Source organism: Elephas maximus, chromosome 4 (assembly GCF_024166365.1).
Source record: "Elephas maximus indicus isolate mEleMax1 chromosome 4, mEleMax1 primary haplotype, whole genome shotgun sequence".
Classification (NCBI taxonomy): domain Eukaryota; kingdom Metazoa; phylum Chordata; class Mammalia; order Proboscidea; family Elephantidae; genus Elephas; species Elephas maximus.
The window spans coordinates 62,137,120-62,159,454 of record NC_064822.1 but is presented as its reverse complement, the minus strand read 5'-3'; the positions used below and the strand labels follow the sequence as shown (position 1 = coordinate 62,159,454).

General features: G+C 46.4%; 1 protein-coding gene across 1 annotated transcript in view; it reads right to left on the bottom strand.

Moving 5' to 3' along the window:
* Positions 1-21,598, bottom strand: part of NTF3 (neurotrophin 3) — a 78,163-nt gene extending 56,565 nt beyond the window's left edge. Inside the window, exon 1 of the mRNA XM_049882252.1 lies at positions 21,398-21,598. Coding sequence (XP_049738209.1) covers positions 21,398-21,415 — 18 coding nt within the window. The 5' untranslated portion in view covers positions 21,416-21,598. The remainder of the gene's footprint in view (positions 1-21,397) is intronic.
* Between the last annotated feature and the right edge of the window lie 737 nt (positions 21,599-22,335).

The window sequence follows — 22,335 nt, the reverse complement described above, 5'->3', positions numbered from 1 at the left end:
CCATCTTCCATTACATCTTTCTCTCACACTCCACATCTCATCCACCATCAAGTCCTTGCAGCCCTACTTTCAAAAGAGATCTCAAATCTTCTGGCTTCTTACCACCTCCCTGGTTGCTACCATGTCCAAGCCACCATTCTCTCTTGCCCACTGTATTGGAATCTGTTTTGTCTCATTGCTTCCACAGTCCATTCCCCACACAGTGAACAGTGCGGTCTCTTAAAAATGTTAATCAGATCACATTACTTCTTGCTCCAAATTCTCCAAGAGTTTTCCATCACACTCAGTGGGGAGGAGCCTCTGGCTTCCCAACATATTTGGAAGGAGAGATGAGAATGGGGAAATTCTGGTTTCCCATTGCACTTAGGAAAAATAAATAAATGAATTCTGTATGTGATCTACAAGGCTCTACACAATCTAGCCGACCCTCTCACACTCTCTGCCCCACTACACAGGCCTTCTAATGCCCTCTCTCACTTTGCTTTATTTTCCATCATAGCATTAATCACCATGGGAAATTTTATTCATTTACCTGTTTATATGCTTGTTTGTTTCTGTATTTATAGGTGGTCTCCATTGGAATGTAAGCTCCGTGAGGGCAGAGGGTTAAACTGTTCTTCATTGTCTACTCTACCTGGAACAGTGCCTAGCACACAGCAGGAACTTACTGAATATTTCTGAACAGAAGAGCCTTTCTGGATACTGATTTAAGAATGACCTCTTCCTAACTTCAATCTCAATGCCAATAGAAATGCTTAGAGATCAGAAATTTAAGGCCAAGACTTTGTAGCCCTGGTCTGTAATCAGCGGTCCACTCTTGAAAGGTACTTAGTTGAAATTTCCCATGGGAAAAATAAGGCTTTTAGAGACAACTATAAACCTTCTCATTAGGATAAATTCATCAAAGTAGATCCATCAATGCTAAAAAAAAAAAAAATTAGGACGACACAGCTAACAAACAGCTTAGTCTGTCTAAGGCAAGCTCCTACTACGGGGTGGGCACTGTGCCGAGTGCTCTAGCTCTTCTTGCTATTATCGCCACTGTGAAGTCTGCCTAAAGGTTTCACTTGACAGAAGAGGCATTCTTAAGAATACTGAAGAAATTCTGTTTCAAGATGGCAAACTGAGTACCCACTGCAATTTTCCCCCTCCTCTACCACCAAATCCATATGTACAATAGAGAACCCATTAAACAATACATTTATAACTACATGGGGTTGAAAACAAGAAGGTGGACCTTCATGGGGCAGAATCTGTGAAGAATCCCTAAAAGAAGGCACAGACAATTTAAGAAGCTGAAGCCAACACAGGAGTCACAGCCAGGGTACACAGGACAATGTGCCACAGAGGAAAAGCTGACAGTAAGAATAACCAACCACCCACAGGAGGAAAGCCAGTAGTGTGAAGGCAACAGCAAAACTCTGCTACCAGAAAAACGCAAACCCAAGGGAAGAGTTACAAGGGCAATCAGGAAAGGTCTTTGAATATGTTTTATAACCTCAAAGACATAAGGCATTGTATCCACGGAATGAGAAAATGGGTGTTTCAAGGGGGTTTTCACAATGACAAGAAAACAAAAGAAAAAGGCAGAGGCCAGGGCAGTGGGTCAGGTAATCTATCAGATTTGCAAAAAGGTCCAGTATAGTGCTGGAAGGGAAGTTTCGTTTTGCAGATAGTGTTGTAAAAGCATGCAGACAGTAAATAACAAGAGCAGACGGAGACAAACCAGGTGACCGTCTTGCAGAAATGATGGGCAACCTGTACTGAAATAAACTCAAATTTCCTGGGTAACATTTTTATGGCTCAGTGTATCGCACATGTCCACTCTCAAGATTCTGGCCCGCGAGCACCCCCCACAATGACAGGACCCTAAGTCATACAGACCAGACTACATCATAGGAACCTGGGGGAGTAACACATTGTTACTCTTCTGACCCCTGAGGCCACCTTGTAGCTAAATAACAAATTGGCTACAAAATAATGAGTATCACCTGTAAGCATGGTGCTCCTTTAAAAAAATCACATACATGAGATCAAATGGTCAACAATTACTTTAAAACAAAGATGAAAATGTAAGGGGGCAGGAAACTAGATTAATGGAAATGGAACAACTAGAATGGACCTAATGAGAATTTCACACATTGTGAAGAATGTAACCAATGGCACTGAACAACCCATGTAGAAATTGTCGAATAGGAACCTAAACTGTTGTGTAAACCTTCATGGAAAACACAATAAAGTATTATTAAAAAAGAATACATTGTAACTCTTTCAAACCACAGCTGTGGCAATTCTTCACATTTCTTAGGGTGCCACCTGAAGATTTCCTCCCAAACTCTCAAAGTTTTAGGAGCACTGGTGATCTGCCTCCGTAAAGATTGCAGCCAAGAAAACCCTATGGGCTTCTACTGTGTTGCGTGGGGTCTCTCTGAGTCTAAATTGACTCTACGACACCCAACAACAACAGGTACTGCAATGAAGTCCCCGGGTGGTACAAACGGTTAATGTTCTCGGCTGCTAATCAAAAGGTTGGAGGTTCGAGTCCACCCAGAGACACCTCAGAAGATTACCTGGCGATCTACTTCTGAAAAATCAGCCAATGAAAACCCTAGGGAACACAGTTCTACTCTGACACACACGGAGGCACCATGAATTGGATTCAGCTGGACGACAAGTGGTTTGGTTAGCTTTAGGTACTGCGGTGTCTTGTTAGGGAGCACTTTCCAAGCCTGACTTGGAAGAGAATCATATTCCAAACAGAGCAATGTGCTATTGGCAGAAAAATGCATCAGTTTAAACCATAACATAAATCTGTAAAGCAATTTAGAATTTGCAAAGCACTTTCCTATGCATTATCTCATGTGGAACCCCACAGTAGCTGTGTAAAGTGAAAAAAGAAAAAAGTAGGGAGAGTTTATTATCCCAGTTTACAAAAGAAGAAAGTAAAGCTCCAAGAGGCTGTGATTATTAGTGATTGACAGAAGTGGAAATAGGACCTGGGCTCTCTTGCTTAACTCTCAGTTCTGTATCCAGTTCACTGCAATGAGGTTTACATTCTTTCACCATTAGCTCTAATGCAGAAATAACCTGCGGGACATTTTCTCCTTAAATTCCTTTATATTATCATATTATAGGGGAGTTATTGGAGGACCTCTCTTAACTCTACTAAAAAAAAAAAAAACGAAAAAAACCCCATGGTCATCAAGTTGATTCTGACTCATAGCAACCCTAAAGGGCAGAGTAGAACTGCCCCGTAGTGTTTCCAAGGACTGACTGCTGGACTCGAACTGTCTACCTACTGGTTAGCAGCCCAGCCCAGTGCTTAACCACTGTACCACCAGGGTTCCGACGCCTCATATAGTCAGAGTATTTAATGTTCCTCAACACTACAGTCAACTTTCTACTCACTTCGTGGTCCCCTGAAGGAGCGCTGATGGCACAGTGGTTAAGCATTCCGCAGAAGGTCAGTGGTTCGAACCCACCAGCTGCTCCATGGGAGAAAGAAGTGGCAATCTGCTTCTGTAAAGATTTACAGCCTTGGAAACCTTATGGTGTAGTTGTACTCTGTCGCATAGGGTTGTGAGGAGAATTAGACTTTGGGAAACAAAATAATTTTTCTGGAGTCCTTCTGCACCCTTCCTCAAAACATTACCATCCCTTGATTGAATTTTTAAAAAAGTCACTGTTGATGGTGATTGCTGTACGTGTTGGGAGTTGGGGAACTGGGAGGGCTATGCGTATCTAAGAATGATTTCAGTTCCATCCACATGATACATATGGAGAGACAGCCATGTGGCGTTCTGCTTCCATTGCTATTTGCAGGGCTTGCCTCTGTTTGTGATGTGCAATCCACCTAGTCCTTTCTGCAGACTGACCCCCGTCCTCAGCCTCGCTGCCCACTGCTGCAATTTACCTCCATGCCACATGCCTCTCTAGGTCCACCAGCCCAGTCCTCACACATAATCAGCAGGGTTCTTTCCACCCGCAGAGTCCCTAGCCTACACTCAGGCCACTGAGAAGTTCAGAGAGCCCCAAGTCCAAAACTCTTAAAGAAACAAGCACTTAGCAATGAGTTTTAGACAGCCGGCTCCAGCAAGCCTGACAACATACATGGTAATATATTTTGCCAAGGTTGTAAATGAGAAACCCAGGGATTGCGGTGATCTCATATGGTCCAGTTCAGAAATAATACATGTTTGGAAACTCAACTTTTTCAGACCTTATTTAACTTTGACCAATCTCACTTTTTAGCCTCCTTCTCTTAGCCTCCTTCTATCACCCATAAGGAAGGAAACAACTGCTTTCTCTATGTGGAGGCCTGTTAGTTAAAGCATGTCCTCAGCTTTGGGTGCTTGGAAGACCTATGCCCAGGACTAGGTCGCACAGAACAGGCAGGGAAGAGAGATGCTTTCTTTCCCATTTAGCCATCAGTTCCAGAAACCAGCAGCCCTAATCTATAGACAACTCTAAGGAAGGCATCTGACTGGTGTGCAAATTCCCAGAGAGAACAGTGTAGGAAACGTGATCATCCAGAGACCACAAACCACTGGGCATTCTGAATGTCTTAGGAAAACTGTGCACTCAGTCAAGGCTGGTATAGTAATATATGCCTCTGGGAGTTGTTGAGAAACTAAGTGAGATGACACATATAATCATAATTGTGTAGACTTAATGCCCTGTGAATGCTGGTCCACTTGCTTTTCCCTGCTCCCCTTCATTCCCTCTCTATGCTCATCTAGTAGATGGGGAATGGTGGGCCAGTGTGGTACCTTCTAAGGACCAGTGAGCTGCTCTCATGGTCTCCAATTTCAGAGACAAATGTTGGATGAGTCAGGGAGTAGGAAGTCTCAGCCCAAATTATCTGAGCATCCTTAACTAAGTGAGGAGTACTTACAATTACACCAAGGATGAGAATCAGACAGGTGCTGTGGCAAAGCTGCAGAAGGGGGACAAAATGGGCCAATACTCTGAGCTAGTGGTTCTCAATCTTGGCTGCACACACTGGAATCACCTGGAGAGCTTTTAAAAATACAGATGCCTGGGTCCCTACCCTAGAGATTCCAATTTTATTGGTGAATAGCAGCCTGAACCACAACTGTTGGCCAAAGTTAAAAGATCTCAAAGCGCAAGGTGGGGTACTAGCCAGAACATGGGGGAGTCTTTGTTGAGCAAAGACCTTTGTGATGACCCTCAAGGCTCCTCCTTGGCTCGTTCTGGCTTTACCAAGGTGAGTTCTTGAGTTCCTGTGTCCTAAAGTGCCGGGTAGCATTCCAGCTGTCTGTCTGGGTCATTCTCACATACATTTCCTTATGTATGCTAAGCAACATGGCCCTGCAAGAAACTACAGAGATCTACTACTGGCAAGAGAAATCCTGTGGGATTTGGTAATTAACAGGAGAGTCTGAAACACACACACACTTCAATCCATAGGAATCATCTATGGGTAGAGTTCTGCTGCCCAAGAATCTGGAGCCTCCTCAGGTGCCCCCCAAACCTTAGCATCTGTCCACATTCCACTGTGAGCCTACGAAAAGGTCTACAATACAAGCAGCCCCCTTACGTTTTCAGATTTTCCGGGAGGTAACTCCAAAAGTGGGTTTCATTTTCTGCTCCTGAATTAGATCAAATTAGGATGGAAATGGACAGAAGGAAAAAGGTTGAGAGATCCCCCACTGCCAACCACTCTAAATTCTCAGCATTAAGGATTACTATTTTCATTCCAGTTTTCCCACTGCCAGAGTCACTCTAATCAATGTATGGTGGCATCCTCCAGGCTGGGATAATTCCCTTCGGGTCACCACTGGTCAGGGTAACCCCGAGATTAAATCGTGCTTGCTACTCTCCCCATATGGCTCATTCATTCATTTGCTCACTAAATTCATTCATTCTTCCATCAATCCAAGCATCCAGTCATTCTTTCTTGCATTGAAGAACTATTTGTTAAGAAGCATTGTCCACATTGCAGCCAGAATGATCTTTTTAAAAGCAAAAGCCTCCTCCCAAGCCCTCAACAGCTCCCCATCACCCTGGGGTAAAGAGCAAACTCTCTGTAGCCTCCTGCTTACCTTTCCACCTCACTGCACCTTATCCCACCCTGGCACTCTGTGCACCATCAACCCTGGACTTCTTTCCGTTCTTTAAGCACACCCTGTTTGTTCTCCCCTTGGGGCCTTTTCCCACACTGCCTCCTCTACCTGGAATTCTCTTCCCCCCATTTCCTCTTAATTTGGCCAACGATTACAAATTATATCACAAGCCATCATACAATTTCCCAGTCATTTCCTGGGGTTGTCTGACTCTGTGTATACTGCTGGGCACTGATTATCTCCCTTCACATCGGTTGGTCTTGGAAGAATTTCTCTTTCTGTCGCTATCCCAGTCCCTGCTCACTATTTCTTTCTAGACAATAGTCACAGACAGCATCATTGACACAGGAAGACAGGTGATACATGTGATAAACTACTAGAATCTTTCTCCAACCGGCAACATTGTTTTTCCTCTCAGTCAAAGCCTGATCTTCTCTAATGGCTCTATCCTTAACTGTGCCTCTGTCAAGCGGTCCCCCAAAGAACTCAGAAGACTCGTTGCAGACAGACGGTAACTTTATACAGCAGCCCCGAGAGAAGATGTAAACACTGAAGGGAGGAGTGGGAAGATATTCATGATTTGTAGCAAGAGCCAAAAAGAAAAAAGGAAATGTCAGAGGATTAGAGTGACGAGCTGAGGTCTCTCTACCAGTAACCCAACCCCAATTCAACTTGATTTCCTAGACTTGCTAATAGACCACAACCTAAAATATCTTTCTTGTGTGCCCTCTCTCTTTTTCTCTTGCGCACGCGCACACACACACATCAAAAGACAAGAACATGAAATAAACACACTGGAGATTTTCGCGGTGATAATTTAAGTGCTTTGAAAACAAGAGATAAAGAGAGAATGAGGGAGGGAGTTATGAAAAACAACTTTATTCTTATTTTACTCCACAGCCACCAAAATGTCTCAGATATTAAAATAAAGTAAAACAAAACATAAAACCTTCATAAAAGTAACTGTAGAATGAATTCTAACTTGAAGGAATCTTAGACTTAAGCTATGAACAACACTAAGGTACTGAAACAATTTGTTTTTGGGGAATCATCTTGGACTCAAGTACCTTGCAGATGTATTTTTGGAAGGAAAGTTCAGAAGAGATATGGAAAGAAGTATCATGGCAGAAGCTATACAGCACCCTAAATTTCTCTAGGGAAGTCCTCTCTCCTGCTGTGTGATGAGCTGTCAGGACAGGATCACAAATTGAGGTGCCCATCCCTCTCCAGAATCCAAGTGGGGTCCATGGACTCCAGCTTTAACGCTCCTTGACTAGCTGGAAACCAGGAAGCCGCCTCCCACCTTTCTTCCAAGTGAGGTACCTAATGCAGAGACAGGGCCCTCAGACAACAGCCAGACCTGCAGCTTCATTTGAGGGATGAGGAGCCTAAGGACCCTAGTCGCTGGGAAGGTTGGTGACAGAACGAGGACTGGAGTTCAGGCCTTCTAGGCCTCAGACCCCCAGTTAGAGCCTGTTGCAGGACATCCCACTACTTAGGTCATGCTGCCCATTCTCGTCACCCCAGTCTACAAGGACTTCCCCTTCCTCCAAGCTCCTGCAGCAATTCAACAGGCAAGTACTGCCACATCCTGTTGTCTATTTATCTGCAAATCTGTCCTCTGCTCCCAACTAGCCTAGAAAGTTCTTGAAGGTACCCAGTAAACCAGTTGCCATTGAGTCGATTCCAACTCGTAGCGACTCCATGTGTGTGAAAATAGAACTGTGCTCCACAGGGTTTTCAATGGCTGATTTTTTTCAGAAGCAGATTGCCACACTTTTCTTCCAAGGCACCTTTGGGTGGACGTGAATCTCCAACCCTTTAGTTAGCTACTAAGTGCTTAACCATCGGTGCCATCCAAGGGTCATGTTGAAGGCAAGGCCATACCTTTTACCTTTTGGTATTCCACATAGTGTGGTTAGGCAGAATCATCAGTAAGGGCAGGGAGGTCCCCTTAAAATAACACCTCTGTTAAGCAGACAAAAAAAATTTCTAACAGATAAGTTACTTACATTTTTTTAAACTTCCCCTTCAAAACTCTAAAGAAATTTTTAAATAAGGATTCAGTGTCTATTTCTTCTGGTGTCTGGACCAATTAAAAACAGGATGCTGAAAAGAAACATAAAAGCCAAGGAGCTCACAGAGCAGAAGGGACTCAGAGGACAGAAGTGGACAGTAGATGGCAGTCTGTCGCTGCGTCTGAAGTGGCCACAGAGCCAGGACACCCAGTGCAGAGAGGGAAAGAGGGAGAAGCAGCACTTAAGGGCCTTAGGCAGATGCACCTCCCTAGTGCTGACTACAAGAAGCCCTGGTGGCACAACGCTTAAGCGCTCAGCTGCTAACTGAAAGGTGGTTCCAACTCACCCAGAGGCTCCACACAGCCTAGAAAACCCTACGGGGCAGTTAGTTCTCCTGTGTCACATGGGGTCACTATGAGACAAAACTGACTTGACCTTGATGGTACCTAACAGCAATAAGGAGCCCTGGAGGCACAATGGTTAAGCATTCGGCTAACTAAAAAGTCGGCAATTCGAACCCACCAGCCACTCTGAGGGAGAAAAGACATGGTGATCAGCTCCAGTAAAAATTTCAGCCCAGAAAACTCTATGGGGCAGTTCTACTCTGTCCTATAGGGTCGCTATGAATCACAATAGAATCGATGGCACACAACAACAGTGCTGCCTAAAGTCATGTTCTTGGCAGGGATACTTCTCAAAGGTATACTGGGAGCATACCTACAAATCCAGTGAGCCCCAACACTAGTTCAACATGGATCTTCCCAAAAGTCTCCTCGTGAAGAAGGAAGGGCTCACATCACGAGGGGCTTAAACTCCATCACCCTGGCCTTGGGTTGGCATTGGGAACTCAGTGATGAGAAAAGATACTGTCCTATAGAAGTGAAGGCTGTTTATGGACCAATCAACCAGCTCCTGAATCAAGAGGAGTCTCCGTCACCCTTGAACACGCCAAAAACCAAAACTTCTACTGGGAACCCTGCACTCCATCTCACACTCACATTTCCCCGCCCTTGAAATGATTGTGCCTGTCTGTCTCCCTCACCAGTGTGTAGGCCCTGAGGCCAGGGACACATCATTCATCTTTGCTTCTTCTTTGATATCCAGCACAGTACCTGATCCTTAACAGCCACCAAGAGGATGCTTACTGAATAATTTTTTAAAATGTGATTTGCGCTGCTTTCTGGAGTCAAGAGAGGGATTGTCCTGATTCACACACAATGACACCCAATTCTCCTGTGACCAAGAGCCCAAATCTGCAGAAGACTTAGGCAGGGTAAGACACAGGGTGGGAGAGTCTCAAAAGAGAACAAGGGCAACTTTTCCCGGAGATGAGGCAGTGAGCATTCATAACTTCAGTCTCAGGGCAAGCCAAGGTGGACATGCAGAGAACATGGCTTGGTAGCATTGGCAAGGCCTGTCCCCTCTCTGACCCAGTTTCCTGGGGCTGTCCTATTACCTTGGACCATCTGAGCTCAAGGATGGCCAGTCGTGCACTCATTTATCCAACAAATTTCTGTGGCAGAAGGTTTTGGGGGACACCAAGATAAAAAGACCAGATTCCTTTCTTGCTGGGCTCATATTCTAGTGAGAACATAAGAACGCAAATAAAACACAGGCTGCTAAGTGGTATAACATAGGGAAGCTGGGAGTGGGTAGGGCAGGTTGCATGGGGAATACAGAGAGGCTTTCTAGAGGTGGCAATGGTTAACCAAGGATGTGAAGGATGATTTCAAGTTCATCAGCAAGTAAAGAGGAAAGAGCATTTCAAACACAACATACACACAGAATCTACACCCTGTTGTCATCTCAATTTCAAGAATACATGTACCTCTCTATCACTGTATTATTCTATGGAAGATATTTTTCTCTACATTTAAGCCAGTTGAGGGTATCCCCTTATCCATCCACCCACCCATCCACCCATCCACCCATCCATCCATCCATCCATCCATCCATCCATCCATCCATCCATCCATCCATCCATCCATCCATCCATCCATCCATCCATCCATCCATCCATCCATCCATCCATCCATCCATCCATCCATCCATCCATCCATCCATCCATCCATCCATCCATCCATCCATCCATCCATCCATCCATCCATCCATCCATCCATCCATCCATCCATCCATCCAGGTTTTCCTACTAGTCCCCAATTTCTACAATTTAATGATGAAGCAGGAAAGACTTTAGAGGTCATCTAAGCCAGTAGCCCCTAACTCTCTCATTTACTGGATGAGGAAAGTGAGACCTTGCGTGCTTTAGAGACTTCCCAAAATTGTACAGTTAGTCTCTGGTAAAGTTAGGCATGGAGTCTCGTCTCCCTGCTCATAGGTCAGAATCTTTCTGATTTAGCTTACTGAACTCAGTTACCCACAGACAGTTTTATCCCATATAAGCCTCTCCCCATGCTTCCAACTTCTAATCCCAGATCTGCCACAAATCTGGCAAGCTTCTTTCTTCAACATTTTATAAACATACACTCATCCATATGTTCAATAACTTATCTGGCATCACATAACTTAATTTCCTCCTCCACCTCCTCTGCATTTCTGTACATAAGTCCTCCAGGACAGCAGAAATACCTGGAAATCCCAGGCATGGGCCACAGTGAGGTTTAGAGAACAGCAGAATCTCAGAAAACCTGAACTGTGACAACTGGTAGAGCCCTTGTTGACCCTCTAGTGAGCCTGACTCCATCCTTTACCAGAAGAAGAAACAGGTCCATGGTGGCAAAGTAATTTGCTCAGATTCGCGCAGGTAGTTTGAGTCCTTTGCAGGAAGAAATGTGGTAAGCTGATCAACTTGGGGAGCTGGGTGTCAGAGAACTGGGCTCCTTCCCAATCAAGGAACACACTCGCAGGGAAGTCAGGTCCTCATTTTCTTCTTGAACCCAGTGGAGGCAGGGAATGTGTCCTATGACCCATCAGGAGCAGGTCTGCTAGACACAGGATGGAACTAATCCCAGACTGAGAACTTGAAACATATTCCCCGAGGAATAGTTTGGAGCCAGAGGGGGAGGATATTTTTAAATGTACCAAGAACATTTTAAAAGCTGGGGTCTTAGGTCTAGAAAAGAGAGGGAGGAGGGTAGTAAATTGCAGGGACACAGTTGTCATCAAAAGGAGCCCTGGTGGTGCAGTGTTTAAGCGCTTGGCCACTAACAGAAAGGTCAGCAGTTCGAACCCACCAGCGGCTCCTCAGGAGAAAGATGTGGCAGTCTACTTCCATAAAGATTTACAGCCTTGGAAACCCTATGAGGCTGTTCTACTCTGACCTATAACGTCACTATGAGTCGGAATTGACTTAATGACAATGGGTTTGGGTTTGGGGCTGTCATCAAAAACAAAAAATAGAGCTATATCCTCTACATAAAAACGCATCACCCTACATGTGAAACTTTGTTTAAAAAAAAAAGTACTTTTTTTTGAGTCTTTAAATGTAACAGGCTTTGAGTTGGTGCTTTGCATTTATTCATTTATTCATGCATTGCAAACACCTTCAAGTAACAGAACAGAGCCATCTCTCATTAATTGCCTTGAAGATAATCTGTGGCAGTGGTGGTGCCGGGGGTCAGTGGTGGGAGAAAAAAGACCTTCAGTCACGCCCTTCAAAGAAGGCAACAACTACCGCAGAAGTTCCTTGGCTTCCAGACTTCTGGTACTGCCCATAGAATGGCACGTAATAGGCAAATGCCAGGGCTGGGGGGAATCTACGCTAGCTACTTGGCTCTTCAGTAGTCCCTGGGGACCCCAGTCACTAGCAGTAGTAGTAACCACTACTGCTAACTTCCCAGCAAGAGACCTACCATAACTTTGGCAGCATTCTAAACGGAGGGCAATTTGTGGAAGTTTCCCAACCTATCAGAGAAAGCCATTTTCCAGACTCTGAAGAGACAGATCTCATGTTCTCCACTCATGTGTTTTTTTTAATTTGATTTCGTGCAAGCCTCATCCCAGGACTCAAGAATGCTGGGACCTACCATGTCTCATGGGCTTGTGGATCAAAACTAGATGTCCAGCTCCAGTCTAATAGTGTTTACAAGAAGGCAGCAGTGGCTCAAATCAATACCCCCATTCTGGAAGGGCAGTTTCCCTTGTCCACAGAAGGGGAAGTCAAGGGGGAGGGTGTTTGGAAGTTAAGACAGACCTGACACATGCTTGCCAGCAGGTGGCTAAAAAACTTAAACATTTGTCTTACACATTAAAAGGAAACTTCCAGTGGAGCAGGTTAAACTGTGAGGTGACAAACTCTGTAAAAGGCTATCAAACCAGCTCCCATCTGGTTGACATCATAGAACAAAGAAAACAGAATCTGAATGACTGGCAGGTGGTGGTAGACTTGCGATATTCACAGGCTTCAGGATGGAAAAGCCAGTTCATCAACATCTGGTTGTGTGACCACAGGCATATTACTTCTCATGGAACTTCAGTTTTCCTGTCTGTAAATGGGGTTATCTTAAGCATTTAGATAATGCCACGTAGTAATAATGCCTGGCACTCAAGAAGTTCTCAAATGTTAACTATCATCATCATCACCTTAAAGGAGGGTGTTTACCTTTGTCAGAAACAATGACACTGAAAAGTATTCACATAGAAGTTAAATGGTTAGCACCAAGCCTACCAGAAAGTGAAACTCAACATTTTTCAGCTAGGCACACACCTTTTAGGCTAACATCATGAGCATTCTTGGCCAAAACTAAAGACTATGGCAAATTCTTTACATGCCTGTCTCCTTCGACTTAGCTGTTTCTCAAAGATAAAAACTGGAGCTCACTAAGGGTGTGCCAAGATGCCCTCTGAGCAAGGAATATTAGCACTGATGGAGTGGGAGTTTAGGGATACCGCAGAATCCTAGGATGGTGGAGCTGGCGTGAGACTTCGAGATCTCCTTATTCAAGCCCTTCATTTACAGATGGGGGAATAAAGGCCTGGAGACAATACCCACGGTCATACAACCACAGCTTATTAGTGACAGAGCTAGTTCTTGGGCCTGGCTCCCCACCTCCAAGTCATGGAGCTTTTTGCTCCTCACTTCCGCTTAAGATCATCTTGGCCTGGGATCTTTTAAGACCAATAAGTGACCTTTTATTCCTATAGATCAGGCCGTGAATGCGAGAAAATCTTAATCCTCTCAATATCCAACTGAACAAATCCATAAAGGACTTGGGGCTCAAAAAATGTCTTCTCTGGAGATACTGCTAAAAAGTGAGCAATCACAGCAGACCACACCAAATTTCACTTTAAAATCTGTTCTTTCCCAGCTAAACCACCATTGGACTAAGGGAGTTCTTTCTGTGAGGATTCTGAGAGCCACAGTCAGCTTTCAGTAGTCCCAATTAAGACTGTTTGATGAGGACCATGGCACTAATGAGGATATCAAATAGCAAATGCGTTCTGACCATCTGAGGTTGCATGCAATATCCAGGCTCTGGTATTTATTAGGTAGACTGAAAGGCTAAGTTATGGAAAATCATCCACCCCATAACAAAAATTAAAAAAAAAATCTTGGTCCATTTGCATGTGTTCCCACAGGTTCTAAAATGAGTTCTCTGCAAAGGCTTCTCTGTCCAGCCTTTGTCTAGAAATCTGTCCTGGCAAGGGTGAGGTACTATTTACACTGGCCTTATACTTTTTTAAAAGCTCACACATCCCCATATACAAATGATCTGAAAGAAGCTGCTCCAACTTTTCCCATGCATTGGCCCGCTCTTGCTGATCCCTTGGTGGCACAAACGGTTTGCACTCAGCTACTAATAGAAAGATTGACAGTGGGAATCCACCCACCAGCAGTATACTGGAAGAAAGGCCTGACAATCTACTTCTGAAAAATCAGCCAATGAAAACCCTACGGAGTGCAGTTCAGCTCTGACACACACGGGGTGCTCATGAGCCAGAGTTGACGCAAAGGCAACTAACTGGTTTAGTTTTTTTGGTTTTTTGGCCCATTCGTAAGGTATCCAGGTTCTCATACCTGGTCACCTCACAGGACGAACACAAGAAGTAATACAACGACAATTCAATCTGATTCAAGTGCTCACGTTATCTGCCACCCATAAAATGAGCTCTACCAATGCCTCCTGCGTACCCCGGGCTGCTCCTGTGCTCATGTGTCTGCTAGCATGCATGCGCACATCTCGTGGTTCCCTCAACTCTGTACACACCTGTCCATGCACAAAGTACATCCACAGGCCTTAGCAGCAGCACCACATGGGGCTAAGGCTTGTCTACAGTAGATTTGGTCCTTCTCCAACAAACTCAATTTTAAATAAAACTAAATATAAAACTTTAGCAATGGTCACTAGTTCAACATCTCCAATGCCAAAAATTGCCTGCCTCATAATGAGTAAAACAGTAGCTAGTAAGATCTTGAAGCTGGATGGAGGGTATTAAAGATCTTCTGTGTTGGCCTGAATTCCCTCCCTCATTTCCAGTCAACATGAGGGTTTACATTCCCTCATGTTCAGGTGGGAGCAAGGAAACGCTCCGGAGAAGGTTTGGAGAAGCCTGCAGAGGAAACCACCTGCTTCGGTAGCCATCCTACAGAAGGGACGAGGAGAGGCTGGAACGTCTCATACATTTGGGAATGGAACTGCAGAGATGGGAAATGTTATGTAATTAAACTCTGTTGGCCTGTCCCACCTGGGGAATGTGAGGCCCATCAGCAGTGACCTCTTCCAATCAACTTAATTGGCCCAATCTCACCAAGAAAAACAACAGAATTAGTTTAGTGCCTCGTGGAAATAGTTTAGCTCCTGCCTACTGCCTTGGGCAAATCTGCTGCAAAAGACCTCTTTAAAGTGTTAAAAAGCAAAGAGGTCACCTTGAGGACTAAGGTGCTCCTAACCCAAGCCATGGTATTTCAATCACCTCATATGCATGCAAAAGCTGGACCATGAATAAGAAAAACCAAAGAAGAATTGATGCCTTTAAGTTATGCTGTTGGTGAAGACTACTGAATACACCACAGACCTTGCAGTGGTTATGAGCTTGGCTGCTAATCAGAAGGCTGGCAGTTCAAATCCACCAGTCACTCCTTAGAAACCCTATGGGGCAGTTCTGCTCTGTCCTATGGGGTCGCTATGAGTCCGAATCAACTTGACAGCAATTAGTTTGTTCTGGTTTGTGGAAAAATGAACAAATCTATCTTGGAAGAAGTACAGCCAGAATGCACCTTAGAAGCAAGGATGGCACGACTTCATCTCACCTACTTTGGACATGTTATCAGGTGGGACCAGTCCCTGGAGAAGGACATCATGCTTGGTAAAGTAGTGGGTCAGGAAAAAGAGGAAGACTCTCAACGAGATGATTTGACACTGTGGCTGCAACAATGGGCTAGAAGATAGCAAGGATTGTGAGAATGGCACAGGAGTGGGCAGTGTTTCATTCTGTGGCACATAAGGGTCATAATGAGTTGAAAGTGACTTGGCCCCAAACAACAGCAACCTGCCTATTTATGGCCACTGAACTCAAGGATGAGATTCGGACTCTGAGCCAGGAGTTGACAGCATGTATTAACTTCTGGGAGGAATCAGAAGTTTCTTTGGGGTCCCTTGCCCTTCTGTGCCTCCATCTTTACCTCTGGGAAAAGTGGCTGTACCCAACTGGCTTAATGGGGCACACAAAATTACACAAATCCAAAGTCCATGTGCTCTTCTTACCAACCAGGCTCTTGCCTGTCATGGATCCATAGTCTAGAGAAAAACAGGCCTCGATAGTAACCCAGGGTGGCTGGACTTTTCTTTTTATTCAAATGGTGCCTACACCAAGGAGAATTACTATTTTCTGTTCTCAAAGTCACATTTGTTTTGGCCTTGTGGTCTGCATAGCTGACGTTAAAGAATAGGAAAATTTCTGTCTCTGACAATGAGTAACATTGATTTTTGGACCACCTTTCTTCTGAATTGTTCAAAGACCTTTTATGGATACGGATGTCCATCAACTATAATCTACATTTGATTAACTCCATCTTATGGGTGAGTAAACTGAGACAGTTACAGAAAGTTCTATTTACACAGTGATTGAGGAGCATCAAGACTATTTTATCAACTTATAAAGGGAAACAGGTACAATCCCATTTTTACAATGGTTTAGATACATGCTAGCACATGTATTCAATTAGGCTTTATCTCCTAGCAAAGCTTTATGCTCCTAAACCCACCAAAATTTGATTGGGGAAAAGAGGAGTGAACTTTTCTCCCCAGTGAGTCATTTTACAGTTTTACATATGCAGTGCCATTTTACAAAAAGAGAAACCGAGGGTCAAAGAGATTAGAAAACTTCTCAAAGTCACACTGCTCCAAGGTTTCAGAACCGGACTAGAATCTCAGCGTTTCCAATCAGGAGTTATCCATATCACCACACTGCCCTCAAAAGTATCCAACACCAGGTTTTCTGGCCAATGACCACACCCCTACTTCAGAAATTTCTTATTGACAACTATCAACTATCTCTTTATCTCTCTATCTGTCTATCTATCTGTCTGTCTATCTATCTATAAAATACATATGTACATAATATTTTAGATGGAGGTTTACAGGACAAACTAGTTTCTCATTAAACAGTTAGTACACATATTGTTTTATAACATTGGTTAAGAACACCATCACTTAGGAACACACTCCCTTCTTGACCCTGGGTTCCCTATTACCAGCTTTCTTGTTCCCTCCTGCCTGCTAGCCCTTGCCCCAAGGCTGTTGTGCCCCTTCAGTCTTGTCTTGTTTTATAGGCCTCTTCAATCTTTGGCTGAAGGGTGAACCTCGGGAGTGACTTCATTACTGAGCTAACAGGGTGTCCAGGGCCATACTCTTGGGGTTTCTCCAGTCTCTGTCAGGCCAGTAAGTCTGGTCTTTTTTTGAGAGTTAGAATTTTGTTCTACATTTTTCTCCAGCTCTGTCCAGGACCCTGTACTGTGATCTCTGTCAGAGCAGTCAGTGGTGGTAGCCAGGCACCATTTCATTGTACTGGACTCAGTCTGGTGGAGGCCATGGCAGATGTGGTCTATTAGTCCTTTGCACTAATCTTTCCCTTGTATCTTTAGTTTTCTTCATTCTTCCTTGCTCCTGAAGGGGTGAGACCAGTAGAGTATCCTAGATAGCTGCTCACAGGCTTTTAAAACCCCAGACGCTACTCACTAAAGTAGAATGTAGAACATTTTCTTTATAAACTATATTACCCCAATTGAGCTAGATGTTCCCTGAGTCTAGGTCTATCTCTTCAAGAAATAAATTTCTCCTAAAAAATAAAGTAGAAACTCAAGACGCCGCAACTATAACTTCACGAATTCAGAAATGCCCTGAGTCAAAAGCCTTCCAAACGTACCCTCAGATGGTCAGAGCTGAATAAGATGGGGTTCCCTATCATCTGGTCCAGCCAGGCAGGTGCTTGCATCACAAAAACACACCCTTAGCCCCACCTGGATCCTGTCACCTCACTAGCTATCTCCGGGTATGAGTCCAACCAACTTCACTTTCCGCTCACTCCCCAAATGAAGCCCCAGATGCTCCCCAAAATTGTTGCCCTTCTTTTATCTCACCCTTTTCACTTAGGATATACATCTGAGCATCCAAGACAATTTTCAGCCTTCTTAAGACACTACAAATCCCTTGCAAATACATTTACCCTGCCCCCTCACAACAGCTGGTATATACACCCCTGCTATCCCCCTAGCTAGCTTTCTCCCAGTTATTTTATCCCAGCCCTGCAACATGCAAGCTCACACACACACAGGTACACATACACAAGTGCACGTGCATGTGCGTGCATGCACACATGCGGGGGCACGCACACATCTCACATTAGCCTTTCATTAGTAGACCAGAAAACATCAAAGGTTAACAAACACTCCCAACCCCAAATGGCATCTTCCTAGACCACCACTTTCCACTTCTCCAGCTACATGTAACAAGTCTTCATTCCTGTTGGTGAAGAGGTACTGCGCAGGCTCAAAAATTCAATCCTTAAATATACAGGGGCCTTGCATTCTGACCCGGAGTGCTGCGACCCCTCTCCCAGCCCACATCCCCTGCAAGAAACAACAACACTTTCCTGCTCCGTCCTTAGCACATGCATCCATACCTCACCCCTATCGTTATGCCCTCTTTTTACAAAATCACGGATATGTTTGAAGCTGATTTCCCTTTGGTCCCCAAGATCCACAAACATCTCCCCAAAACTGAATTACAGCCCTTGAAGGAGCCTCAACCAGCATGGAACTCTCCCCACTCCCCCTTCCTCCCAGCAAAATGGCAGCAGTCAGCTGAGCCCCAGGAAGGATTTTTTCCAGGGCACTGTGCCACGCCCCAGTACCAGCACTGGACTCAGCGTCCAGTAGTAATTGCATAAATTTTAATTAATAGTTAATATTAATTCGTGACACTGAATCCTCCTATTAAGTAAGAAACCTATTATACAACATTATAAACATGCATCCCTGCAAGGCATGTGAAATACGTTCCTCCACTCACTCCAGCCTTAAGCACATCCCTCCCACTTCCCACTCAGTGCCAAAACACAAGGCATTTCCCTTTAAAAGTACAGCCCCTAGAAGCCTTCTCCAATTCCCTCCTCTTTGGGAAAACAAAAATCAAAACAAAACAACAGGCCAACACCAACCTAGCGTTTTCCTACAAATGCCTTGCCTCTCCATAAAGTGTCTGAGCCCCCACTGTTCTTTCCTCAATGCCATCCCAGCCAAATTTCCCAGCGTACTCTCATAAAGTTCACACTCTGCTCTCCTCAGAGATAATCTTTCCCTGTCCCCCACACACATCCCCTTGGTAATCCTCAGGCGTCCAACCTTTCACACAAGTCCACCTTTCACACACACACACACACACACAGCAGCCCACCCACGCCACACCCGTTCCATGTGTCTGTGCAGGCATGCACGCGCCATCTGTCTCCTCACACTGCATCTCTCCTGCTCTGACACCCTTCACAGGCAGATTTCCCATCAGCTACACCTATGTTCCACATGCTCTCACCGCCCGCTACTCACACACATGCCCATCCCACGGACACCCGGAAAACACACACTTCCATGTGCACAGAGCATGAAGCAGCTCCTGCTCTCTTGCCTCCCCACCCACACACCCTCACACACAGAGATTTTTGAAAAACCCTCCCCATCCTCCCCTGACCAAATAGAACACTCAGAGTTCACAATCTCCCTCCAGGGGAAAGCAGACCTCATTCACCCAAGAGCCACATTCTCCACTTCCAGTTACAAGCATTCACCAAGGTGAAATCTCCTACACTCTCCCTACAACAAACACCTTAGCCCTTCAACTTTCCTCCAAAGGCTCACAGGAGCCTACATTCTTTTCATCTCCCCCTCACTCCCAACTTTATACCCAGGTCTATGTGCTTGGGCCGGCGAGGAGGAGGCGGTAGGATGCGATCCACTGAATTCTACCCCCTCAACTTTCTTTGTACATGTCAGGAAGCAATTGGTGGGAGACGGGCAGGCTGGGTAAGCTCGTGAATTTCTTCTTTTTGGAAATAGAACCCATTGAAAAGTTCCGTCTATGCTACAACTTTCTCCCGTCCTGACATGTAGAGAGCAGACAGCTTAGAAGTTTTTCTCACTTGCTGTTCTGCAGGGTGGGAGAGAGCAGCCTTTTATTAAAGAGCAGATCTCCCAGCACATTCTGTAATCAGGCAGAGTTGCAAACACTAGACTGTAGGAGAAACACCCACCCGCTCTTATTCTCCCCTCCCTTCCCCCTACCCCCACTCGCCCCTCTTTACACACTTAAACAAGTCCAAGGAGCTGAGTCTCCTGAGCTCTCCAGCAGAGCTCCAGCGCACAGGCTGCGTCCAGTGAGCCGCCTCGACACAGGCCCTGAACCTGCCGCCCGCGCCCGCCGCCAGAGGTCGAGCCGAAGCAGTCTTGCTCGGTGTTTCCTCTACCTGGGATCGCACTCGAGCCACGCATCCAACGAGATGACCCTTTCTAGTCAACAGCTCTCCCCACGTTAGGCGCAAGGGTCTCAGCTCCGTGCGTCTGAGGTGTACTTGAGGAATGCAGCAGCCAAACTCCCGCAAAGAAGCTGCGCCTCCTCGCCGCGCACCTACTCCTGCGGAAACCAACCCGCAGTGTCCCCCTGGTCCACCCGCGCCCCTAGGCCAGCCCGCACCTCCTTTCCAGAGTCTTCAACTCCCAAGCGTCCCAAATTTCATTAGGGGCATCCACCACTGAGCAGATCTCTGGGGTAACGGAGCAATTTGGTCCCTTGTGGGTCCTCTTAACTCCAACCTGGCTCCGCCGGTCCTCGGCTTTCCCAGCCTTCCCACACCTCCGCCTCAAGTTCCTAGAACCGGCTCCGGGAAACCGCGAGGCAAATCCTCATGGATCTCCGGGCCCCGGTGCCCGCCGCTTCCCGGCGGGGTTCCAGATCTGCGGGAAGCGCGCGGAACCCCAACATCTGCGCAGACACCCAGAGTGGGGTAGCTGCAGGGTGGGAGCTAGTAAAAACCAGCGGGGACACTGGGTCATTTCCGAGAGTAGCTTTCGCGGAAGTTTGGGGACTCCAGCGCAGGTACGCAAGGAGTCCCAACTTCCCAAACTGGGAAGCGACTGTCCTGGTCCTGAGCTCCGCGTCCCCTCCCCCAGCCCAAGCCCGGGTCCGGGGGGCGGGGAGGCGAGCTGAGAGGCCCGCGCGCAGGGGAGCAGGGTGCGGGGCGCGTGCCGGGAAGCTGCTGCGGCACCCTTGCCTCTTTCCCTCCCGGGTTCGGTGGGCCACCCCCTTTTGTTACAAAATGCGCGGGGAGCCTGCTCAGGAGGAGCAGACGTGCTAGGGGTTGGGGGGGAGGTGGGAGCAGTTCTGTTGAATTCCTTTCCTGTCCTCCGTCGTCCCCATTTCCCCTCCCCTCCACCCCCATTTCTAATCCAGGTCCCTTAAACCTGATCACTTTCCCAGATTCAGGGCCGTTTGTCCGGCAGCCGGAGGACGAGAGGGAGGAGGTGGGGAGGGGTGCCCGCGTGCGGGCGTATATGTGTGTGTGTGTGAGTGTATGCGTGTGTGAGAGAGAGAGTGTGTGTGTGTGCGCGCGCGTGTGTGTGTGGAGGAGGGTCGTAGCGCCACGGGCTCGGCAGAGCCCAGCGCAAACTTCGGGCAGGCACAAGCCGGGGAAAGTGAGTGAGCGCTGCGCAGTGGGGGTGGGGCGGGGTGCGGAGTTGGGGGCTGACCCCGCTCTCCCGCCCCTGGAGCGACTCCCCTAGAAAATCACCCCACACATGGCCCCGCACCCCGAATCTGCCCATCCTCCGCGCCCGCCTCCCCTTACCGTGGCAGAAGTAACCATGGCATCCGTGTGACTGTTTCCAGGGACGTCGACATGAAGAGAAAGGTGGACTCAAGCTCTGTCATTCAAAGTCCCCACCCCTCCGCCGCCACAACCCAGCACGGGAGAAAAGAGAGGAAGAAAAGAAAGAAAAGGAAAGAAAGTAGTTGCGTCGGGATCTCTAGCGGGGGCCGTGCGCGGAGCTGTTCGGTAGGGAGAGGAGCCTTCAACTCTGAGTCCCGAGAACATAATCTGAGCGGTTATAACCAGCCAACCCGGCCAGATGGCTCTGCGCTCAGCAACTTAACCCCTTCCGCGCCGCGCCGCGCCGCCAGCCCCAGTGCCCGGCCTGCCGCGCTCCTCTTATGCCAGAGCCCCAGCTCCCTTAGGACTTCGATCTGGGGACCAATAGACAGACGGGGTCATTTTTTCCAGCCCCTCTTAAAAAAAAAAAAAAAAAAAAAAAAAAAAAAAAACAAAGCAAACTTCCAAATTAGCGGTATTCTTCAGTACTCCCCACCCCCACGATTTCCTTTTTATAGATCCAGAAGAAAACGAAATATTCAACTTTTCACTATATTTTACACGTCAGTGTATTCAGTCTGTCTTATTTGTTCCTTTTCTTGAGAAATGTATCTTGGCCTTTCTTCTGTTTTTTTTTTTTTTTTTTTTTTTACAAGGCAGAGGGTCTTTTTTTGCTCTTTCCTCTGGCGGCTTGGGTTTGATGTGTAAACCCCTCCTCCAAACTCCAGACCCTTCCAGCTTCATATCTTTCCCCACCCCCCTACCATGCTCACCCGTCACTCCTTCCCCACCCCACAACACGAACGCTCCCAAGGACACAGGCTCCCCAGCGAACCAGGGACCAGGACTGAGGACGCAGAGCAGGCGGTCAAGAGAGGTCAAGTCAGAGAGGTATGGGGGAGGGGACGGGGCACCGG